General features: G+C 37.1%; 1 protein-coding gene across 5 annotated transcripts in view; it reads right to left on the reverse strand.

Moving 5' to 3' along the window:
- NFIB (nuclear factor I B) overlaps nucleotides 1–22,001 on the reverse strand; it is a 239,284-nt gene that overhangs the window by 95,943 nt on the left and 121,340 nt on the right. For all 5 annotated transcript variants that reach the window (XM_007098545.3, XM_042963388.1, XM_042963390.1 and 2 more), the window contains exon 3: nucleotides 9,194–9,247. In XM_007098545.3, coding sequence (XP_007098607.2) covers nucleotides 9,194–9,247 — 54 coding nt within the window. The remainder of the gene's footprint in view (nucleotides 1–9,193; nucleotides 9,248–22,001) is intronic.

Here is a 22,001-nt window from a genome sequence, read left to right on the forward strand (position 1 = left end):
GGGGAGACATGGAAATATCTCCTTCTTTCATGACCTTATAAGACATTCTTAAATTATCTTTTCCTCCCAAAAGTAGTACTAGGTGATCAGACTAAAACCATTGTAGAGGCTGGGCCTGGTGCTACTTCTAAACAGATCAAATTTTGCAAAGTAGGGGTTGTACCCAAGCACCCATATGCAGCCTATAAAAATAAGGAGCTGAGGGCGATGTGCCCTTCTGGCTTTTTAAGAGTAATTTGCCAAGGGACGCCTGGGTGGCTCAGTCGGTTAAGTGTCTGACTTCAGCTCAGGTCATGATCTCACATTCATTGAGTTCGAGCTGTGCTGACATCTCAGAGCCTGGAGCCTGCTTCGGGTTCTGTGTGTGTCTCTCTCTCTGCGACCCCCCTCCCCACGCCCCCCCACCCCCGCCATCGCACTCTGTCTCTCTCTTTCTCAAAAATAAATAAACATTTTTAAAAATTTTTTAAAGAGGAATTTGCCAAGAAAACGCATTCCTAATCTTCTACTCCTATAATCTGAATTCTATTCTAAATTTGAACATTTAAGAACTTTACTGAATGTGATATCTTGAAAAAAATTAGAGGATAAAAAGGAAAAACGTCTCTGAAACAAAATCTGTTACAAAAAAAATCTTTTTATTTTTGCACTGACTTGTAACAAGACCTCATTCTAAAATTACATTAAAGGTTTACCTACGATGTCAAGCCTTACCACAGTTAACCATCCTTCCACTGTATTTCTATTTATACTTCCATGAATAGAAAGCCTGTTTATATTCTGTTGTATATTGTCTAATGCCAGAGTTTAAAATTACTTCTAAATTTCATGAAATCATGCCTTTTTCTCTATTAAAAAAATGCTTGACTCTTATGGATACAATAAATGAGAACATGAGAATGGGTGGGTCTGAACTTACTGAGGAGTAAATAGGCTATGATTTTTTTTAAAAAAATCAGAGTAATTTTTCTTTTCGTTGACTTTGAACATCATATTCTAAGACAAAACATGCTTTATGAGCTCCTTCAGGGCCTATGAAAAATGTATGTGCCTTCGCATGCAAAAAGAAAAATGTTATATTACTTCTGTAACTATTAGAGAGTAACGTTTGTCCCAAATTCTAAGTTTTGGAGACATCAGTGAGAAGTCAAGCAGATATGGGCCCTACTGATTCCAACAGATGATAACTACAGCTACAGATGCTGAGCTAGCTTTATCGATAATTATTTGGTTGGTTTTCATTAGTTTCAAGACAACCCTCTGTTGACTTTAATCTCAGTACCTATAAAATGGAGTTGGGGAGAGATCAACTGCAAAATTTTTATTATTTAGAGAATTTCTTAAATGCAAGATCAGCATATCCTTATATACACTTAATATACACTATAATGGATCAAAGAGGAAATGAAAAGAGAAATCAAAAAATACGCTGAGGCAAATGGAAATGGAAATGAAACACACCAAGATTTATGGGGTGCAGCAAAAGCAGTTCTGTAAGGGAAGTTCATAGTGATAAATGCCCACCTCAAGAAACAAGAAATGTCTCAAATGAACAAGCTAACTTTATACCTTAAGAACTAGAAAAAAAGAAGAACAAAGTCCAAAGTTAGCAGAAGGAAGGAAATAACAAAGATGAGAGCAGAAATAAATGAAGCAACTGATGGTGCAAATAGAAAGGATCTTAAGAGACTACTATGAAAAATTACACGCTAACACACTGAATAACCTAGAAACAATGGATAAATTCCTAGAAACATACAACCTACCAAGACTGAACCATGATGAAACAGAAAATCTGAACATACCAATTACTAGTAAGGAGATAGAATAAGTAATCAAAAACCTCCCAACAAACAAACTTCTATATAGACAGCTTCACAGAAGAATTCTGCCAGTCCCCCCACCCAAAAAAAAAAAAAAAAAAAAACTAACACAATCCTTCTCAAACAAATAAAAGACAAGGGAACTCCTCCAAACTCATTTTATGAGGCCAGCTTTACCCTGAGACCAAAACCAGAAAAGGATGCCAGAAGAAAAGAAATATTTCTATGAACATAGATGCAAAATCCTCAACAAAATATTAGCAAACCAAATTCAACACTACATTAAAAAGATCATCACCATGATCAAGTGGGATTTATCCCAGCGATGCAGGGATGGTTCAACATCTGCAAATCAATGTGATACACCACTTTAACAAAATGAAGGATAAAAATTATATAATCACTTCAACAGATGCAGAAAAAGCATTTGACAAAATTCAATGTCTGTTTATGATAAAAACTTTCAACAAAATAGGTACAGAGGGAAAATACCTCAAAATAATAAAGGCCATATATGACAAGTGCACAGATAATATCATACTTGATGGTGAAAAATTGAAAGCTCTTCCTCTAAGATCAGGAGCTAGACAAGGATGCCCACTCTACTACTTTTATTTAACATAGTACTCATAGCACTGGAAGTCCTCGCCAGAGCAATTAGGCAAGTAAAAGAAATAAAAGGTATCCAAATTGGAAAAAAAAAAGAAAGAAAGAAATAAAACTGTCACTATTTGCAGATAACTTGATATTATATATTGAAAATCCTAAAGACCATCAGAAAACTGGTAGGACAGGGACACGTGGGTGGCTCAGTCAGTTAAGTGTCCAATTCATGATCTGGGCTCAGGTCATGATCTCACGGTTCATGAGTTCAAGCCCCACTTGGGATTCTGTCTCTCCCTCTCTCTGCCTCTCTCTCTAAAAATAAATAAACAAACCTAAAAAAAAAAAAAACCTATTAGAACAAACAAATTTGGTAAAGTTGCAGGATAAAACATAAATACTCAAAGTCTGTTGCATTTCCACATGTTAATAGTGAACTATCAGAAAGAGAAATGAAGAAAACATCCCATTTACAATTGCATCCAAAAAAATTAAAATACCTAGGAATATATTTAACCAAGGAGGTGAAAGACCTGTATATTGGAAACTAAAAGACATCAATGAAAGACATAGATGAAGTAAAAATAAATGGAAAAATATTCTATGCTCACAGATTGGAAGACTTCATATTGTTAACATGTTCATACTACCCAAAGGAATCTACAGATTCAATGCAATCACTATCAAAATTCCAAAGGCAATTTTCACAGAAATAGAACAAGCAGTCCGAAGAGTTGTATGGAACCATAAAAGATTCCAAAAAGCGAAAACAATCGTGAGAAAGAACAAAGCTAGAGGCATCACACTCCTTGACTTCAAACTGTATTATAAAGCTATAGTAGGGGCACCTGGGTGGCTCAGTCGGTTAAGCATCCGACTTCAGCTCAGGTCACGATCTCGCGGTCCGTGAGTTCGAGCCCCGCGTCAGGCTCTGGGCTGATGGCTCAGAGCCTGGAGCCTGCTTCCGATTCTGTGTCTCCCTCTCTCTCTGCCCCTCCCCCGTTCATGCTCTGTCTCTCTCTGTCTCAAAAATAAATAAACTTAAAAAAAAAAAAAAGTGTGGTATTGGTACAAAATCACATGCACTGATCAATGGAACAGAGCAGAGAGCCTAGAAATAAACTCCTACATATACACTCAGTTCATTTATGACAAAGGAGCCAAGAATACACAATGGGGAAAGGACAGTCTTTTCACAATAAACAGTGTTGGGACAATTGCACCATCACATGCAAAAGAATGAAACTGGACCACTATTTCTTCTGTACACACAAAACTAACTCAAAATAAAGACTTGAATGTAATGCTTGAAACTGTAAAACTTTTAGAAGAAAACATAGGCAGTAAGCTCTCTGACATCAGTCTTGGCAATGATTTTTTGAATCTGACACCAAAAGCAAAAGCAATAAAAGCAAAAATAGACAAGAGGGATTACATCAGTCAAAAAAGTTTCTGTATAGGAAAAAAGACCATTAACAGAAAAAAAATGCAACCTATTAATCGGGAGAAATATTTGCAAATCATATATGTGATAAGCAGCTAATATCCAAAACATATGAAGAATTCACACAACTCAAGAGCAAAAAAAAAAAAAAATTCTGACTTAAAAATGAGCAGAGGACCTAAATAGACATTTTCCAAAAAAGACCCACAGATGGCCAACAGGTACATAAATAAATACTCTACACTCTACATTATTAATAATCATGACAATACAAATCAAAACCTCAATAAATGAGATATTCATTACCTCACACCTGTTAGAATGGATATTACCCGAAAGACTAGAAATAACAAGTGTAGGCAAGACTATGGAGAAAAGGGAGCCCACTGCACTGTTAGTGGGAATGTAAATCGGTGCAATCACTATGGAAAAAAGTATGGACACTCCTCAAAAAACTAAAAATATAACTCTACATGATCAGCAATTCCACTTCTGGGTTTTTATTTTCAAAAATGAAAACAATAATTCAAAAAGATATATCCCCATGTTCACTGCAGCATTACTTACAACAACCAAAATGTGAAAATAACTTAAGTTTCCATCTATGGATTAATGGATAAAGAATATGTGGTGTATATATATATATATATATATATATGGAATATATATATGAAATATTATTCAACCATAAAAAACTAGGTAATCTTGCCAACTGCAAAAACATGGATCTCAAGGGCATTGTCCTAAGTGAAAGAAATCAGACAGTAAAAGATACCATATGCTCTCTCTGATATGTGGAATATATATTATATAGATTTATTTCTACATTTTAAATTAATTAAATTTATATTATATTATATTATATATTTATTTGTATTTATATACATAATAAAGAATTTCTTAAATGTCAGATGAGAATATTGCTATAGTTAATAGATACTCCTTGTTTAATGTATTCCATTGTTTATCTAGTTCCATCCTTGTTCCAGAGAGGATATAAAGTAGTTTATTTGACATTCACCCAATATATGATCCTAATGATTTCCAGAGGTTTGGCCAGAGTACATGCAGACAATCAACAGACAAAATAGCACAAGCACCCTATAAGATGTTCAAAAAAGAAAAGTAAGACAAGGCCATGTCATTCCAGTTGAGAAGGCTCTGGTTAATGATACTCAGAGCGCTTCGTAAGTTTTCATCGTAGTATTTGCAAAAATGGCCCTAAGATCCAGTATTTCTTTGTTGTATTTCCAGCCAAGAGACAGCTAGCTCCCCACATAACTACAGACTTCCTAAATTCCAAAATGAGGTGTCAGTGACTAGCTGACTTAGAGGCAAAATCCAATTTCCAGATTGCCTTGTTTTTCTTGGCTATTAACTATTCGGGCATTAGGCAAGTGACTGAGATTGGGGTGTCTAAAAGATCGCAGCTCAGGGAATATTAAGACACAGAACAACAGGGTTAAGTCAAAGCTAATTTCAAAAGATAGCCATTCAATCACATATTTCGTGAAAGTGACAATGGAGATTTTAATTATCACAAATAAAATTAGGACAGCGTCTAAGTCCCTAAATTAGTGGTCTACTCTCCTTTGGGCCAAACAGTTATTTGCTATAGTTGAGAGAAGATGCAGAGTTCCGTGGCTTAGAAGGGATTAATTTAATGTTCAAAAAGAAGTAACTAAATATAAACATATTACTTCCGACCCCATCATAAACAAAGAAAATGTGTATCACAAAAAAATAAATAAATAAATAAATAAGTGGTCTAGTGCTTCTTGACTAAAATAACAATGTCATATCCTTGGACACCACCAGAATTTTAGAGCACCTTAGCCCTGAAAAGATTATGGTGCCCATCCCACCATGTAACGAAGAATAAAAACAAAATACGAAACCACAGATAGTATAAGGAAATGCAATAAACTGCTTAACGGCTTTTTAAAGTAAAAAAAATAGTGGCTCGGTCGGTTAAGTGTCCTTGGCTCAAGACACGATCTCATGGTGCATGGGTTCGAGCCCTGCGTTGGGCTCTGTGCTGACAGCTGGGAGCCTGGAACCTGCTGCAGATTCTGTGTCTCCCTGTCTCTCTGCCCCTCCCCCACTCACACTCTGTCGGTCTCTCTCTCTCTCTCTCAAAAATAAACATTAAAAAAAATTTAATGTTTAAGTAATAAAAATAAGCCCCTGAAAATATGCTTTTAAAAATAACAAATACCAAATATCCCTCCTTTCAAAAATGTGCTGCTTTTGTTTGCTTATGCTCAGTTTGCTCACTAAGTTCTAAACCCCAACAAGAAGCACAAGTTAAAAAATTAAAGGCCTATATGAAGACATCCAGACTAGTTTGAAGAGCTTCAAGGTCACCCTTCAGAAGTTCTTCTGAATCAGCAGGGAAGTGGTCTCCGTGTCAGACAGTCATGTCTGATGCTGGAGAAAAGCCAAGCTAGAGGGGGGTTCGATTTGTGCGCAGACACATGCATGACTGATTGGGATTCCACCTTCACGTCTCCCGTGGGGAACAGATTTCACAGAGCTTCCACCTCCAAAAGGACTTGAATTTTCGCCATCTCTTCCCAAGCTGTTGAGAAGGAGATGGCGGCCGCCGCATGGCTTACACACCCCCCAAGTAAAAGGACCGGTTGTAGGAAAAGTGTTAGCCCTCAAAGAGACCTTTTTCCAAAGTTTAGCTAGCTTCTCTTTGTTATAACAACACAAGCAGCAAAGTGATTGTTTCATTGTTTACGGTCGTAGACTGAATTTTCCCATGAATGCTTTGTGCCTTTTTGAGATCCTGCGTCTGAAACTTTGCAGATTTCACATTTCAGCCAAAGAAAAAGCCTCCTAAAGATAAATTAGGCTCTAAAATATCAAACATGCTTATACTTAATGAAAAGAGCTTTCAATAATATGTATAGTTTATCCTAATTGACTGAAAACAAAACCTTAATAAATTCAGGTTTTTCACATTTCAGATTAGAAACCATTCTATATTCCTAGTGGCTTGATTTATTTCAAGGCGTTCCAGAACAAACTCTTACTTTCCTCAAACCAGATTCTATAATAATCTCCGTGATCAGGTGCATAATACAATGATACACAATGTATGTTAAAATGATGGAATGTTTCTGAATCATTAAAGAAAAATCAAATTTTATTTTATTTTATTTGGGTATCATATATGTTTTATTATATTCTACCTGAGAAACCAGTAATTGATGTACCATTTAAGTATATACAATATCCAACTAATCATAGTATGATCTACAACATCCCAATTTTAAGACATCGTTCGCAAAAAGGTTTGATTTCCAAAGAAAATTTAACAGGGAAAAAAATTAGAGGTGTCCTACCTTGATTACTTCTGTTTGTCATATTATATGCAAACAGATGATTTAAGAGATGTGCTACGCTGAAGGTAGCAAAAGAAAAATTTAACCGAGCTTCTTGACAAATATTGAAAAATCAAATTCTGACATTATATAACAATTCAACAACTATTCAGCTTAAGTACAGAACATAGCTTAAGTACAGAACATTTTTAAGTGAGGGTAATTCTTTCTGTACATGTTCAGAAATGAATTTCAAACAATAACAGCTTTATCAATTTCAAATGCAAAGAACATATCCTTTGTTTAGTCTGACTGACTTACATTACTTATCCACTTTTCTTCTATTAACCCTCCCCCACCCCATTCTTTGTAAAATGAGTGAGGAAGGTTTTACAAAATATTTGGACACAATTCACTTTGGGTTATCATGCTATGCAGAGAAAATATTACGCAGCTGAAAAGAAGAAATTTTAGGGAAGTTAAAGACATTATAAGCTAATGAAATTTTCTCAACTTCAGAAAATGTCTGACAAAATTTATTAGATTCAAAATAGTCTGTCTTTTTGGTTCTAATCTCCCACCAACACAAAAAATAAAATAATACATTTAACTGGAAATTACATTTAAAACTGTTGTGATTTTTGCCTGTTTTGTTATTGATCTGTAGGAATTTTGAAGGATTCTGACTTTAAAAAGTGGAGAAAATTCAACTTAGGGTACATTTTTCAACCTATATTTAATTAGGACTTTTTACCTTTGAATTATATGCCATTTCTGTCCAACAGTAAGGTTTTGTATAATACCACACAGGTTAAGATGTAGTTGGAAAAAATATATTTTTTCTAAGATAAAAATAAAGAACAAAGTACAGGCAAGAGTCAGAAATAAAAAATATATTGTTTTGACCTCACACTTTTCCTTGCGTATTTACTTCCTGTATCTTTCAACATCATTTTAAAACAAGACTGGCCTGACATATTTTCTTACACGTTGGGGGTTCTTCAGGTATTTCCACCTCATATTAGCAAAGCATTAGGACAAGGGAGATCAAATAATTAAGGACCTGACACTAACTCTCCCTGAGGAAACTTTTATTATTACCTTTCATAAACGTTTTGGTTTATTTTCAATGGAAAAAAAAAAACAGATCAGATTATTTTGGGAAGTAGAGGGCACGTGTGGTGAGTGTGGATTGTTTTGTTTGTTTTGTTTTGTTTTTGTTATTCCTAGAGCATTCTTTTACCAAAGTTACAGATATAATCAAAATCCTTACGATAACGAAATATTAGAAACCCTGCTTTGACAAGTTTTACGTCCTGAGGAAAAATAAAAAAACTCTCCCAAATCAATGTCAAATTCTGTATGTTCAGATTTAGGAACAACAAAACTATGAAGAGAGCCAAGTTATAAAAGCCCATTTTCAGATCTGGAACAACTTCTGAAAATAAAGAGGGTATTTGGCATGTATTATACTAAAGGAAAAGTCCGACTTTCATTATTCCCTGATTCTTGGAATCCAATAAAAACCTTATGGAAGAAAAACTCGTTTGCAAAAAAACCCTTCCCTGAAAACATACCCAACCACGACCACACCCCTCCTTTTAAAGTAATGACGGTTGATAAACTATAATAAGAGTATGGAAATTTTTACTTTTTCTGGTGCATTTTAAAAGGATGACTAAGAGGGTTTTTTGGCTTTTTAAGCAGCAGTGACGTTTAGCACCTGAACAATGCACGACTAAAATCCGTGCGTGTTCATTTTTCCAGAAACACCAACAAAAATTAAAACGGTGATTCGGTTAAGACTGAAGACGCCCGCATAGAAGTATCCGCCACTGTGAAGGGCCCAAATAGAATCACCTCGCACCCTGATCATACCTGCCTACCAGAACAAAAGAGGCAGCTGACCAATGATGGGGTGTTTATCGATACAGTGGTACCTTTGTTCTCCAACAATGTTAGATTGCAAACGTCCTGGAACACATATTTACCTGGAGGATTCTTGGCAGGATCATTGTGGCTTGGACTTCCTGATTGTCCAGAATCTATAAAGAAATCACAGAAAATGTTTTCTTTTTAATTTGTTTTGAAAGAATTTCACAATCCTCAAACGGACTTTAAAGAAAAAATTTAAGGCCCAACAATGAAGCTGAGTGTTGAAATAAAGTATACTTTCCCAAGCCTTTCGGCGGTAACATTTTATTTATCAAGCTAGATGAATGTCCATACATATTTCTATGTCAAATGGGGGGGTGGGGTGAGTAGAGATCTATCATCTTCTCAGGACGGAGCAAGGCTTTCTGGAAACAAAAGGTCTGGCCACAAAGCCGCTGAAGGTGGTTTGAAGGTTGGGCCTGTCAGTAGCAATATGAAATAAAGCAGATACATTCCCTAAAAATGCAACCTGAGTGTAATTAAACATGCTTTTAAGAACCTGAAAATGTTTTTATTCCATGAGTATAATAGAAACGAGAGTCTGTTTTTCCAGGATTTCATGTGCATACACACATATCCACTCCCATAATCTCCCAACCTACTGGATCCAGGCCCAGATTTGCCTGCATCCCATAATAGCAATCGATTTGCAAACACCCAAGAAAAGCATAAATTACTAGGTAGAAACTAACAGAGCTTTGTGGAGAGCAAATTGTTGGATCAATTTAATTTCCATCTGTGATAGACAGACTCTGCAGATAAGGAGAAAAAGATCAATGTAGTGTATCTGAATTTCCTATCCCACGTTATTCTTCATTGATGCTTTCTGTAGGGAAAGCAACGTGGAGGCAATACTACAGTTAGGCAACACGCCCTTCCTAGCTAATCTAACACTGTTGTGTTTTGCTCGCTCCTCTTTCCTCCGTGTCCCCTCTGCATTTATCTGTGTCATTTGGCCCCATGTTATTATACACTTACTTGCAGGTTGCTTTGTAATCTTCCTTTATTGGTTCTAGTGTTTAAGTTTTGTCTCCCCAACTAAATTGCATGCTCCAAGGCAGAAGCAGAGATTCTGTCTACTCCTTTTGTGTCTCCCTCAGGGTGCGGGGGTGCTGCTCGTGGCTGTGAATGCACTGGGCTTTCGGTAAATGCCAGAGGAATGACAGGCTCAGATGCCGCCGCCTTGCTTGCCTGCCTAGAGAAGGCAGTTTTGAACTGGATAGTGCATGCCAACAAAATTTGATAGGTGGCCCTAGATAAGTCTCTTCCCTGAAATCCTGCCATGGTACCTAAGCCAAGATAGGAATCCAGTCTCGTTTAAGCAGAAAAATCTTACACTGTTTTGTTTGGTTTTTTTCAGCAGGGTTATTCTGCTCTTCCGTTAAGCGATTTAACACACAGCAATTGCTGCTTCTCTTACTAAATGCAAGGGCATCCTGTTAGCTTCTTACCGTACAAAACTTGGTGATTTATTTTTGTGCTTTGCCTCATGCCTGTTCACCAGATTTAATGCTGAGATCAGAAGTCTACCTCTTCATCCATTTTCCTTCATCTCTCTCTCTCTTTTTTTTTTTTTTTTTTTTGCCCTAGGATAGTTTTCGTGAAATCTTAGCAAATATATTTACGGATTCCCACATTATCTTCCAATTCATTTCTGATTTCCCAAAATGGAAGTAAAGAAACTGGTAAGGGTTACTCCTGCAGTCTGAGTTTCAGCTAGTGTCTCCTGCTGACAGGCACAGAGGTGGGTATTCTCTACAATGCTTGTCTCTAATCTCTCATGAATACTATGGCTTTTTCTGGAAGGGAGGCAAGACTCAGTGACTTACAACTTAGAAGATCAATCTTTCTCCTTCTACATTCCTATAAAAGATGGTATAATATTGGCCAGTTTCCAGGCATGGAGTATGATAGTTACATAAAAATGATAAATGACATTATTTTGCTACGGCTTCAGCTATTTCTGCCTTGAGTTCTTCTGACAAATGTCCTTCAATATCGATAGTACATTCCAGTTTAATTTCTCAAGTGACTCTAACATTTTGAGAAGTTCCTACTTATTATTAACATACCCACTGACCAGAGATTCTTCGTATTTTCTTTTTCCTTCTAAAATGACTTCACGTTTATGGAGGTCTAAACATGCATCCCTCAAGGTGGCTAATGCCACCTTCCTGATGACACAACATGAGGTCAGTTGAGGTTGTCCTCAGGGAACAGGAGTTGTCGACTCTCTGTGAGCCTTAGCATGTTTCCTTAAATCAATTTCAAAATGGCACCACAAAACTCTTTCCCAACATCTGGCTACTAAAACTTAGGTCAATTAAAGAATGAAGGTCTCTTCTACTCCCAAGAAAGTATTCAGCTAGAACAATGGCAACCCCTTTTACCACAACATCCCACTTGGGAAACCCTATTCTTTTCTGCTGCAAATTACCCTTTCCCTCATTTCCAACAAATGCACACCAACTTCATTTGAAAATAATATTATTACTAAAAAAACCACAAGTATTTGAGGGAAAACTGAAGAAGACACTAAATTTGAGTCACACACTTGCTTTTCATAAGAATTCCACTTTCTAAAATGATCTGGCATTTACTGGCACACAATGGAAGATTTTCCCTCATATTCCAAAGTCTGTGCCTTCTCATGAAGGAAAATAGCATATACTGGATCCCAAAACATAGAAGAGGGCCCCCTCAGGGAGTGAGCCAGTGAACATTTACTTTTCAGACTGTAAATTCTAAGGCTATAATCTACTCTTAACTCTCACGGCACCTTATACTGGTCACTTAATTCCAACTGCTGGAAAAGGAAATAACCAGAAAGTCACAGTTGGCAGAGAAACCAAAAAGAACTGTTATTGTGGTTAGCTTCAGAGAAGGAATTATTCAGACCACATCTAAAACCCTTCCAATTCACCACCCAGGTCACATTACTCTACACCCAAAGGTTTTACTCAACCACCTCCATCATCAAGTCCTGTGTGTGTGTGTGTGTGTGTGTGTGTGTGTGTGTGTGTGTTCTTAATATGTTATTATGAATTCTAGTTCTGTTCCTCACTAGTAGTGGGATTTTTGTGCAAAATTACTTCATTCTTGGAGCCCTGTGGGCCTGATATTTAAAACTGTTGTACTATCTACCTCATAGAGCTGTTGCAAAGCTTTTATTATATAAACCATCAAGCCCTGGCCAGGCACATTCTATACAATCAGTAAATGAAAGATAGTAAACACAGAGGTCACATTAAAAAAAAAAATGATTAATATTCCTTTTTTTTTTAATTTTGAGAGAGAGAAAGAGAGGATGAGCTGGGATGGGGAGACAGACAGAAAGCGAGAGAGAGAATCTCAGGCAGGCTCCACACCATCAGCACAGAGCCTGATGTGGGGCTCAATCCCACAAGAGTGTGTGCCCACTGAGAATTCCCATGTAAATGCTATAGCCCCCCTCTCTTCTCAAAAGAGGAAGGCACTACCATCACAAAACTCTCAGGAGCTGTCACACTCAAAAGGCAGTAAATACCAGCCACCTGATGAAGACTACCTTCCAGAAGACTGAAGTCTTTGGAGAGCAAGACTGGTAAGAATAGGGGTTGTAAGTTGCCCAGCACATTGGGTCTTGAATCCAGGATCAATTTGGATGCAGTGGAAAACAAGAGAGGGGAACGGACCTTGCAGGCAGGAGACCTAAACCAGTCCTCCATCATACCCTCCACATTTTATTTTCTCTTCCTTGATCTTAATCTAGACCTTCTATGTTTCTTTGTCTCTTTCTGACTTCACCGGACATAACGTACAACTGAAATAGTTTGTATTACATACTTACAAAAATCTCTTTTAGCCCATTCTCTATGTTTTAAAAGTATAAATAAACATATATCTTCTTCTTGGAAGAAAATAGTTAATGAATCCATTTCTAGATCACTACTTTCTTTTTAAGTTCATTTAATTATTTGTGAGGGGGGAGAGGCAGAGAGGGAGAGAGAGAGAATCCCAAACAGGCTCCACACTGTCAGCGCAGAGCCCAATGCGGGGCTTGATCCCATGGACCATGAGATCATGACCCAGCCCGAAATCAACAGTCGGATGGACTCCCAAGTGACTGAGCTACACAGGCATCCCCTAAATTACTTTATAAACTCAATCTATTCCTCCTCCCCCAGAAACAAGAAAAGGTTCACATCTCCAAATGACCTTTTCCAACTTTTCTTCCATTCTTTTGTTCTATTCCCTTTTAAAAAGCAGTCAGCCTTTTATGGTCCTTCTACTATCTAAACTTTACCTAAACAGGCGCCAGTTTCCCTAATGGCCCAATTTTAAGGAAGATCCTGGGATATATAAGTGACCTAAATGATTTGTCCAAAGTTACATGGCAACTCTTGAAACATATGTTCTCTCCATGGGCCACCCATTCAGACATACTACCCCTTGAGTGGGTATTATACAATCTTAAAATCATGCGCAGCCAAGGGAACTTTCAGCAGATTAAATGTTTCTGGGAACTTTACCTTACCCCTAACTGCCCTCCTCCTTCCCGCCATTTACCAATACATTCAAAATCTTTTTCATAAATTTAAAAAACCCTTAGCTATTCTAAGTTAGACATAATTAAAATCTATACACTCATTGATGCTTTCAAAAGATTGGACAACTCTAAATCTCAAGTTTTACTAATAATCTATTGGAAGGCCAATAAAAGGTTTGTTAAATATATAAGATAATAAACAAATAATAACCTGTTCCATGTTTGTTATTGAGTACTAACTTTCTGAGGTTGATGAGCTCAATTACCTGATGGGGACAGATCATCAAAACTGAAAATTTTTTGAAGGTCACTACTTTAAGCATCAATTAGATGTGATTCAGAAAGATTCATGCGACACCTTTGGTAGTCCAGCTGCTGATGTCTGGGACATAGTAAGTTCTCAATACATGCTTATTAAATTTCCATTTAATGTATAATAATGCCCTTTAAAATACTGTTCCAACAAGAAGCACATATATTGTACGCTTTCTAGAGCTCAGACTCTTCCCAAAGAGGAAACAATGTGCAAATAAAATATAATACACCATGATAGGTATTATTAATGAATATATATCAAGATCAGCAAACAGTTGGTTCCTCCTAGGAAGGATGAGCGAGGGTGTGTCATAGAAGATATCAGAAGAGAGGGACCTCAGGGGCAGGGTCTTCAAAGATGAACAGATCGGATCTCATATCTTTCTAGTACCTTATTCTACTACCAAGGTGATCTCTTTAAAACCCCAAACTGATTAAGCTACTTCACAACTAAAACCTTTACAGGTACTCCAAATACACACAGGAAACTCTCCAAATGTTTCAGTAGGCCATTCCAGGTACCTTCTGGTCCTTACCAACCCCTCAGTCCTCTTTTGGCCTTCTGCTCCCCCCATATGTCACTTACACTGGATGCCTCCAAGCCTTCACCTTCCACACCCCCCCCTTTTTTTTCCTCCCCCAAGTCCTCCATATTGAGGACATCCCTTTTAGATTCTAAAATACATAAAGGCCCGGATGCTGACCTACTTAGCCCTACAGCCCTAATCTTTGATACAGTGATGTAGGGCCCGACATTTGGCTGAGTAAACCAAATGAGCAAAAAACAACAGGCGTGTAAACTATGAAGTGTGCAAAGAATAAAGACTAGGCACATCCCTCAGGGCAGAAACATACAGTAGAAGTCAAATAGATATAACCTTTGTGGCAAAAAAAAAAAAAAAAAAAAAAAAAAAAAAAGGCAGAGGAGGGTTAGGTATACAATTCCCCGGGACCAGGTCTCCTGGCCCCATGTTAAGGCTAAGTTCTGAAGGAGTATTTGGAAATGGGAGGGGTAGGCAAGAGACACTATTTTGAGTGAGAAAGTAATTTTTGGTGCTTCCCTACAAAGGGAAGAAATGTTTGGTGAGGGTCCAGGAAGCAAGCCCAGAAGCCTTTAATGACCTTTATATATTAGCTCTCTTTCTACTCCCAAATGAAACGCATTCAGGAATTCATTTTCGTCTCTGACACCACGACTGCACTATCAACAGGAAAACCAAATTTGGGAGGCGGGAGTTGAATTTACAGTCGTTTTGGTGCAAAGAATGGATGGAACAAGGTAACTTGTCAGGTCCTTTCTAGCTCCAAAATTCTATGATTCTATAACAATATGGCTTTTATATCAAGGGATATCAGAAGAGTAAATGAAACCCACATCGTAACCTGTTAACCTACAGATAGCCTCTTGCTAGAACTAAAATTAGTCATCATGTGATAAAGGCCCCTTTGTCATATTCTTTTTGCTTTAAGCAGGTAAAGAAATAGCCCATTGTCAACTAAAGAATACCACGAGATTTTTTTTAAAGACTTAGAATGGTCCCCTTCTTTCTCTCCTAAACATTAATTACCAACACACTAAAATAGTATATTTTTACAAATTAAATACACAGCATGCCAGAAAAAAATCACTTACGAAAGAGAAGAGTCAAGATGTAAGGAACAAGCAAAACCCTGAGGGAAGGGATACAAATGCATGCATTTTATAACAGGGACACAAGAAAATAAGACAAAACTAGGCACCTTTTTAAAGGGGAGGAAGAGAAAACTATTCTCGTAGGGCAAACCTCCTTCACCCTCTTCTAGCTTCTTCTGCCTCAAAGCTTATGCCTCACTGCCTCACTCTTGCAACTCTGCTTTCTGCAATGACTGTTTCCCCAGGATTTACAGTGACTTTGCTTTATATAATTGCAATTCTGATGCCATAATTCACCATCTTTTTCTCCAGCACGGTTAAAACACGATACAGCTTCAGTTTAAATGGAGGACTGTTTTATCGATTGGGGTGACACAAAACTATAATTTGATAAAATTTTCTTTTTCCTCTATTAAATGTCTATTAGAATGACACACACACACACACACACACAAAACTATAGTTTAATAAAATTTTCTTTTTCCTCTATTAAGTGTCTATTAGAATAACACACACACACACACACACACACACAAAACTATAGTTTAATAAAATTTTCTTTTTCCTCTATTAAATGTCTATTAGAATAACACACACACACACACACACACACACACACACACACACACAAAGAACACAGGAAAACTAAGTGCTTTCCTTGTAGCTCATAAGCATGTAAATGTGTAGGGAAATGCCTGCCCATTTTCTGTCTCTCCTGCTCTCCCTTGTCTTTCTGCTTCTGCCTCTCTTCTCTTCTCAATAGGACATTCCATTATATGGCATCCACTTCACTGCAAAACTTGGTTAACCCACGGAAAGCATGAATTCTGGCATTTTGTTAATGGAGGTCCTTGATATGCTCTTGCTGAATCTGTACCCCCTGGTCTAAACCCAGTCCTGAGTAGGAAGAGAAATCAAACCTCTCTGAATACGTTCGGCAGAATCAAAATAATATTCAGGAAACATGGCTTTCTATATATTCTTAAATCATGCTTTGTAATCTATATTATGTCCCATCGAAAGGCCCATACTTTCAGACCTTCCTTTCTATTGGTTAACACAGATTTTTAACTATGTGTTCAATATAACAAAGCTCATCGTTTTAAGAGGTTGCTATGCTGAACGTCCTTACAGATAAATTAACTTAACCAAAGAAAATACAAAACAAGATAGTAGATATGTAATATATCCTCTATTCCTTATTCCTACACATTCCACTAGCTCCATTTTTAAACTTTCTTTTTAAGAGCCACATTTTTGCTTAGCAGGGTGATTAGGTTTAAAGAACCATATCTCAAGGATTAAACTAAGGATTTATTTGGGCTCAGGACCAAAATTTGTCCACAAGGAATTAGCCGAAAGACAGAGGCCACTGAAATGTTAGAAAAAAAAAAAAATCACATGACCAGATGCGAGCAAGTTAAACCTGTTCACAGGAGGAGACTATTGACCAGTTTGGATACAAATACCCCTGCACAAAAAGTGTTAAACCTGCCAATATCTCTGACCAGAGGTTTGCACTGCTTCATTAACTAGCACCAAAACCTCACAAATGAAAGCAGGGATAATCGTATCTGACCTTTCTGGCCTAAGATTAAGTTCAATGACTCTTTACTGATCCAGGGATTGAGTGAACCAAAGGTCACAACCAGGATCGTCTACACTTCTTGCCCTCGAAGCCTTCAGCCTATAGAATGCAAAGATACCATACTGATCATTGTCAGGATTGCTAAGTTTCTACAGTGTGTTTTCAATTAAGTAAATAAAATGTGGTAATTAAATCAAGATTGCGTAATATGTTTTTGATTTGTAATCTCATTTAAATTAATTAACTGACTCAATCCTTGTTTAGTTTTTAAACTGGCCTAGTTAGGGAAAGAGTCCCTGGGAGCAAATCCAGTTTTCTATCTTTAAAAACAAGGCAAAGCAATCTGGCATACCTAAAAAAAAATTTTTTAATGCACCAGGAAAATATAAATACAGAGCAAGGGTGTTAGTGTAGTGGAGGGAGGAGTTTTATGGCATGAGTTTGACTAAAAAAAAAAAAAATAGTTCCTGCACTAGAGAGAAATAAACCAAGATATTATTTATGCAAAACATTTCTTTTCCAATTTTGTGAAGATTGCATGTTTGTTGGAAGCAAAACATCTCCAGCTGTATTTTAAGTTTCTGAAGAGAGTTGTAAGATTTATAATCTTTCATAAATGCTGCCCATATCTCATAATATTAGATGAACTCGCCACTGCGTACTTTAAGGAACAATTGGCCAATACGCTTTGCCACATGAAAACGATGAAGTACTTTCCAAAGCCCAGCCAGATCCAGTAGGAAAAGATGAGATGTATGTTCTGTCTTTCCCATCTGGGAGACATTGTAGATTTCAGCTATTCTATGTAATACACTTTTTTTTTTCTTTCTTGGAAACCAAGAAACCTGCATTTTATAGTAAGGTATGTAGTGCAAAGAGAATGTTGGTGAAATATGAACCTGAAAATAAAAACCAGAATGTCATCAGACTCAAGAACATAATTATGGAGGCAAATTGAAAAATCAATGCAGAATTTCAATATAAACCAAATGCAATGTTTATGATCATATTAGTCTTAGATTTTTCTCTTAAAAGGAAAGCAGAGAAAAATAAATGCTCTCATACCTCCAAAGCCCTGAATAGCACTTGTTATACTGCTTGACACAGTGACTTACTTATCTGTTTTATTTTGTCCTGGGGTCTTCATGGATTAGTCTAAATCCTACATATGCCATAGTGCTGTGGACACATGGCCCTTTTGTGCTATGTCGTTTCATGTATTTCTCCAAAACTTAATATAATATAGTACATCTAGATTAAAACCAGATACAAGACTTTCTGATATTTCATTGGCGATTTTTCTTTTTGGGGATCAGGAAGTGTTTTTTCAAAACTGTCTGGAGAGTCAGAAATCCTGGGTCCCATTCAGTAACTGCCAACCACTTGTGCTCTGACCCTGAGCAAACCACTCACGCCTGAGTCAGTTTTCACGCTGCCCAATCATTTAAAACTGGGCACAAAAAAGGAGAGAGTTTTTTAGGCTTAGTCATTTACATCAGAAATAAGAGGGGGGAAAAATAACTTCATGCAACAGTGAAAATATGTACAAGTGTTTGTGGAGCAAGGCTAACGTATTTTTTTAAATACACTTTAAGGTTTAATTTCTTACTTTCACTCCTCCCCAAAACATCCCACCTAATTGGTCCTCCTCTGTTTTCACTCTATACTTCCCTTTAAAAACACTAACATCACAGGAAATTTTAAAGGAATAGAATAGTGTCCAACCCTTCTGTTCTGTTATCAAATTCATGGGGTCAAGATACATGCACATCTTATTCACTGCTTAGTATAATTCCTGGTATGTTAGTAGATGCTCAACCAACATCTGTTGAATAAACAACCATTATTTTACAGTGGACAAGACCTTGATGGCTGCTATAACTTAAGATGTTTTTCATCTTCCTCAAATTATAATTAATCGCCAGTAATGCCAATCATAACTATTACTTGCCTGATGACTGTCTACACATATTCTTTTGTTTATTTTTTATTTTTTTAATGTTTATTTATTTTTGAGAGAGATAGGGAACATACGTAGGGACAGGGCAGGGAGAGAGAGGGAGAGAGAATCCCAAGCAGGCTCCATGCTGTCAACGCAGAGCCCAACGTGGGGCTCGAACCCATGAACCGCGAGATCATGACCCAAGCGAAGTCGGACGCTTAACCGGCTGAGCCACCCAGGCGTCCCAACATATTCTACTTTCAAAGAACCGCTCCACAAATACAAACTTAGCAATTGGTTCAATCAATGACCCAAAAGTCATTATTCTTGTTTGAAAGGTGCTCATTTGATCCTAAAAAGGAAATTTTTCCTTGCACACATTTCTCCATTATGCCAGGTGAAAAGATACTTTACCAAATCGTTAAAATGTTTATGTTTAAATCATTATATAAGCTTAGAGTAAAGACACTGAATGAGCTTTTTACATACCGTATTGGTTATTTATGATGAATGAGTAGCCTTTGCTTTATTATTAAATCATGGCTCTTTAAGTCCATGATGCCATATTCATATACAAATAAATGTATGTGTTGAATCCAATGGTGCATGATCATTAGCAGGACAATAGAGTAAGACAAAAATAATATACTTACTTCCTACCATAATAAGGCAGATTTGTTTGTCAGACATTCAGTACTGCTTTTGTTTATAAAATAGCTTTATCATAAAATTGGAAGGAAAAAAGTCAGAGAAGTCACTTGATGAAACAGGAAGCTTGCTGATGTGGCTGAGATTGGCATTAAATGTCCTAACAGTTCCTTGATAAGTGGTTCAAAGAAGTTCTGTCCCCATGTTTTCAGGACAAAAACTAATTTACTAGGAATAAGACTACTTGAACAATACATCATGCGAATGAACATTTTCGAAAAAGGATACAATGAGGAAACGAATGAGGAGAGAGTAACTTCCCCCTGCAAATTAAAATTGTGCCTGAGAGGAGTGTAACTCAATTTCACTGATAAAAATACAAACAAACCGAAAAACCCCAGCTAATGTGATTCTATCTTTTTTCTAAGGGAAGGTCAAGATTATTCGAATAAGTGGAATAGTACGTTTCAAAGAACTCTGAGAAGTTTAGAACCCAAGACAAATATGAAGATTTGTTATAATCCTACGTGGCATTATTCTTTCAAATGCCATTGTAAAAGGAAAGTGAAAAATACAGGTAATTTTAACCAAGAATAATAAAGACCCTGCTATAATAGAAGCCTACCATGGAATCCACTGTTCATTACTATGGTTATTCGGGAAATGAGAAAAAAATGATGAGACATATGTCGCTTGCTGTATCCATTTTACGAAAGGGAACAGAGACTATAGGGGTGCAAAGCCATGTACCGTGTGCTCAAAATTCCTTCCATTTTGTCATTTTGCTCCGTTTATCTTTAATAGAGATTCAAATGGACTCCTTATGATTAAAAAATCTCCAAGCTAAGTCTAAAGAGTATGAAAAAGAACCAGTTTCTGCATAATGTTCCATCCATATGTCTTAACCCTGAATGGTATCAAACCTATGTAATTTTATACATCAAATGCCTTCCAGATGTGACAAAACTTTAACGCAGACCAACTTCAAGTTTTTTACTGCAAGCTCATCTCCTATGCTCACAAAGATTATTTTTACTGCACACACATTACCCATGGCTAATGTTCAATTTTCCAAATTGATTATTATGATGCGATTTCAAAACTGGCATTGCATTCCAATCAAAAAACAAACTATGCTGCATAGCGAGCCTCCAAAGAAATCACAAAAGAACCAAGAAACCACAAGCATTGTTTCCAAGCTGGAGACCGTGCTTGATTACAAGGACAGTCGAACTCTCTCAGTACCTCCAAAACATGGAAAAGGGGAGGCAAGGTCATCTCTAATTCCTTGACAGAGCTAACTGCCAACAGAATGATTGAGCCTGTCACCTGTTGTTTTTGGTTTTAAAGATTTGTTCTAATCAGAGCAGATAAATTCTTCCTGACATTTAAAGTATGTTAACATTTGAAAATTAACCAAAAAAAAAAATTATTCATGGGAAATTTTCAAAGGTATCTAACAATATGCCATCGTGAAAAATCATAAACTAAATTTCCTAGTAGGATAAAAAAATAAATTGGTAACTCAATGACAGTAAGAAAAACTAGGAGGATGAGCCTTTGGAGAATGTCATGCAAACACAATCTCTGCCATAAAATGAATGCTTTGAACCTTACCTCAATGCCATCTCTCCACGCCACCTCAGAAACCAGAATTGCCGGGTACTGGTAACTTGTGCTCAGAGCCATCCCTCCCTCTGTTCCTTCAAACTACATTTCCCAGCTCTGCTAACAACTGGATTTGGGCTAGGTTCAACCAATGGGAAGCACTAGTGGGAGTCTGGGAAATCGGAGGGCAAGAAGAAAGGAGAGGGAAAGTATTTCTTCCCTCTGCCTTGACAGGCGTCTCCAAGTGGTGGCTAGGAATCCTTTGTTGTTCTGGTTTCCACTGGATGGGTCTCTCTGTCTGTGGTCCCCACTCCCCCCCTAGGACAGCTGTGGCTCAAGGACTCTGGTACCACCACCTTCTGCTTTTACCCCTCACCCTGGTTGAGGTAGTGAGCTCCTGCTTATGCTAACGTCTGGGTTGCCTCACTGCCCATGTGGCGTCTCACCTGTTCTAGCAATATTGTAACTGCCCCCTGGCTCTGCCCTCATAAAAATCTTTCTATTGGACTCTCTGGTAGGAATTCTATTTCTCTGGACCTTGACAGATATATGGGCTTGTTGAAATTTCACATAGTCATCACTCTAAAATAAATGTCAGGTAA

This window comes from Panthera tigris, chromosome D4 (genome assembly GCF_018350195.1).
Source record: "Panthera tigris isolate Pti1 chromosome D4, P.tigris_Pti1_mat1.1, whole genome shotgun sequence".
NCBI classification, from domain to species: domain Eukaryota; kingdom Metazoa; phylum Chordata; class Mammalia; order Carnivora; family Felidae; genus Panthera; species Panthera tigris.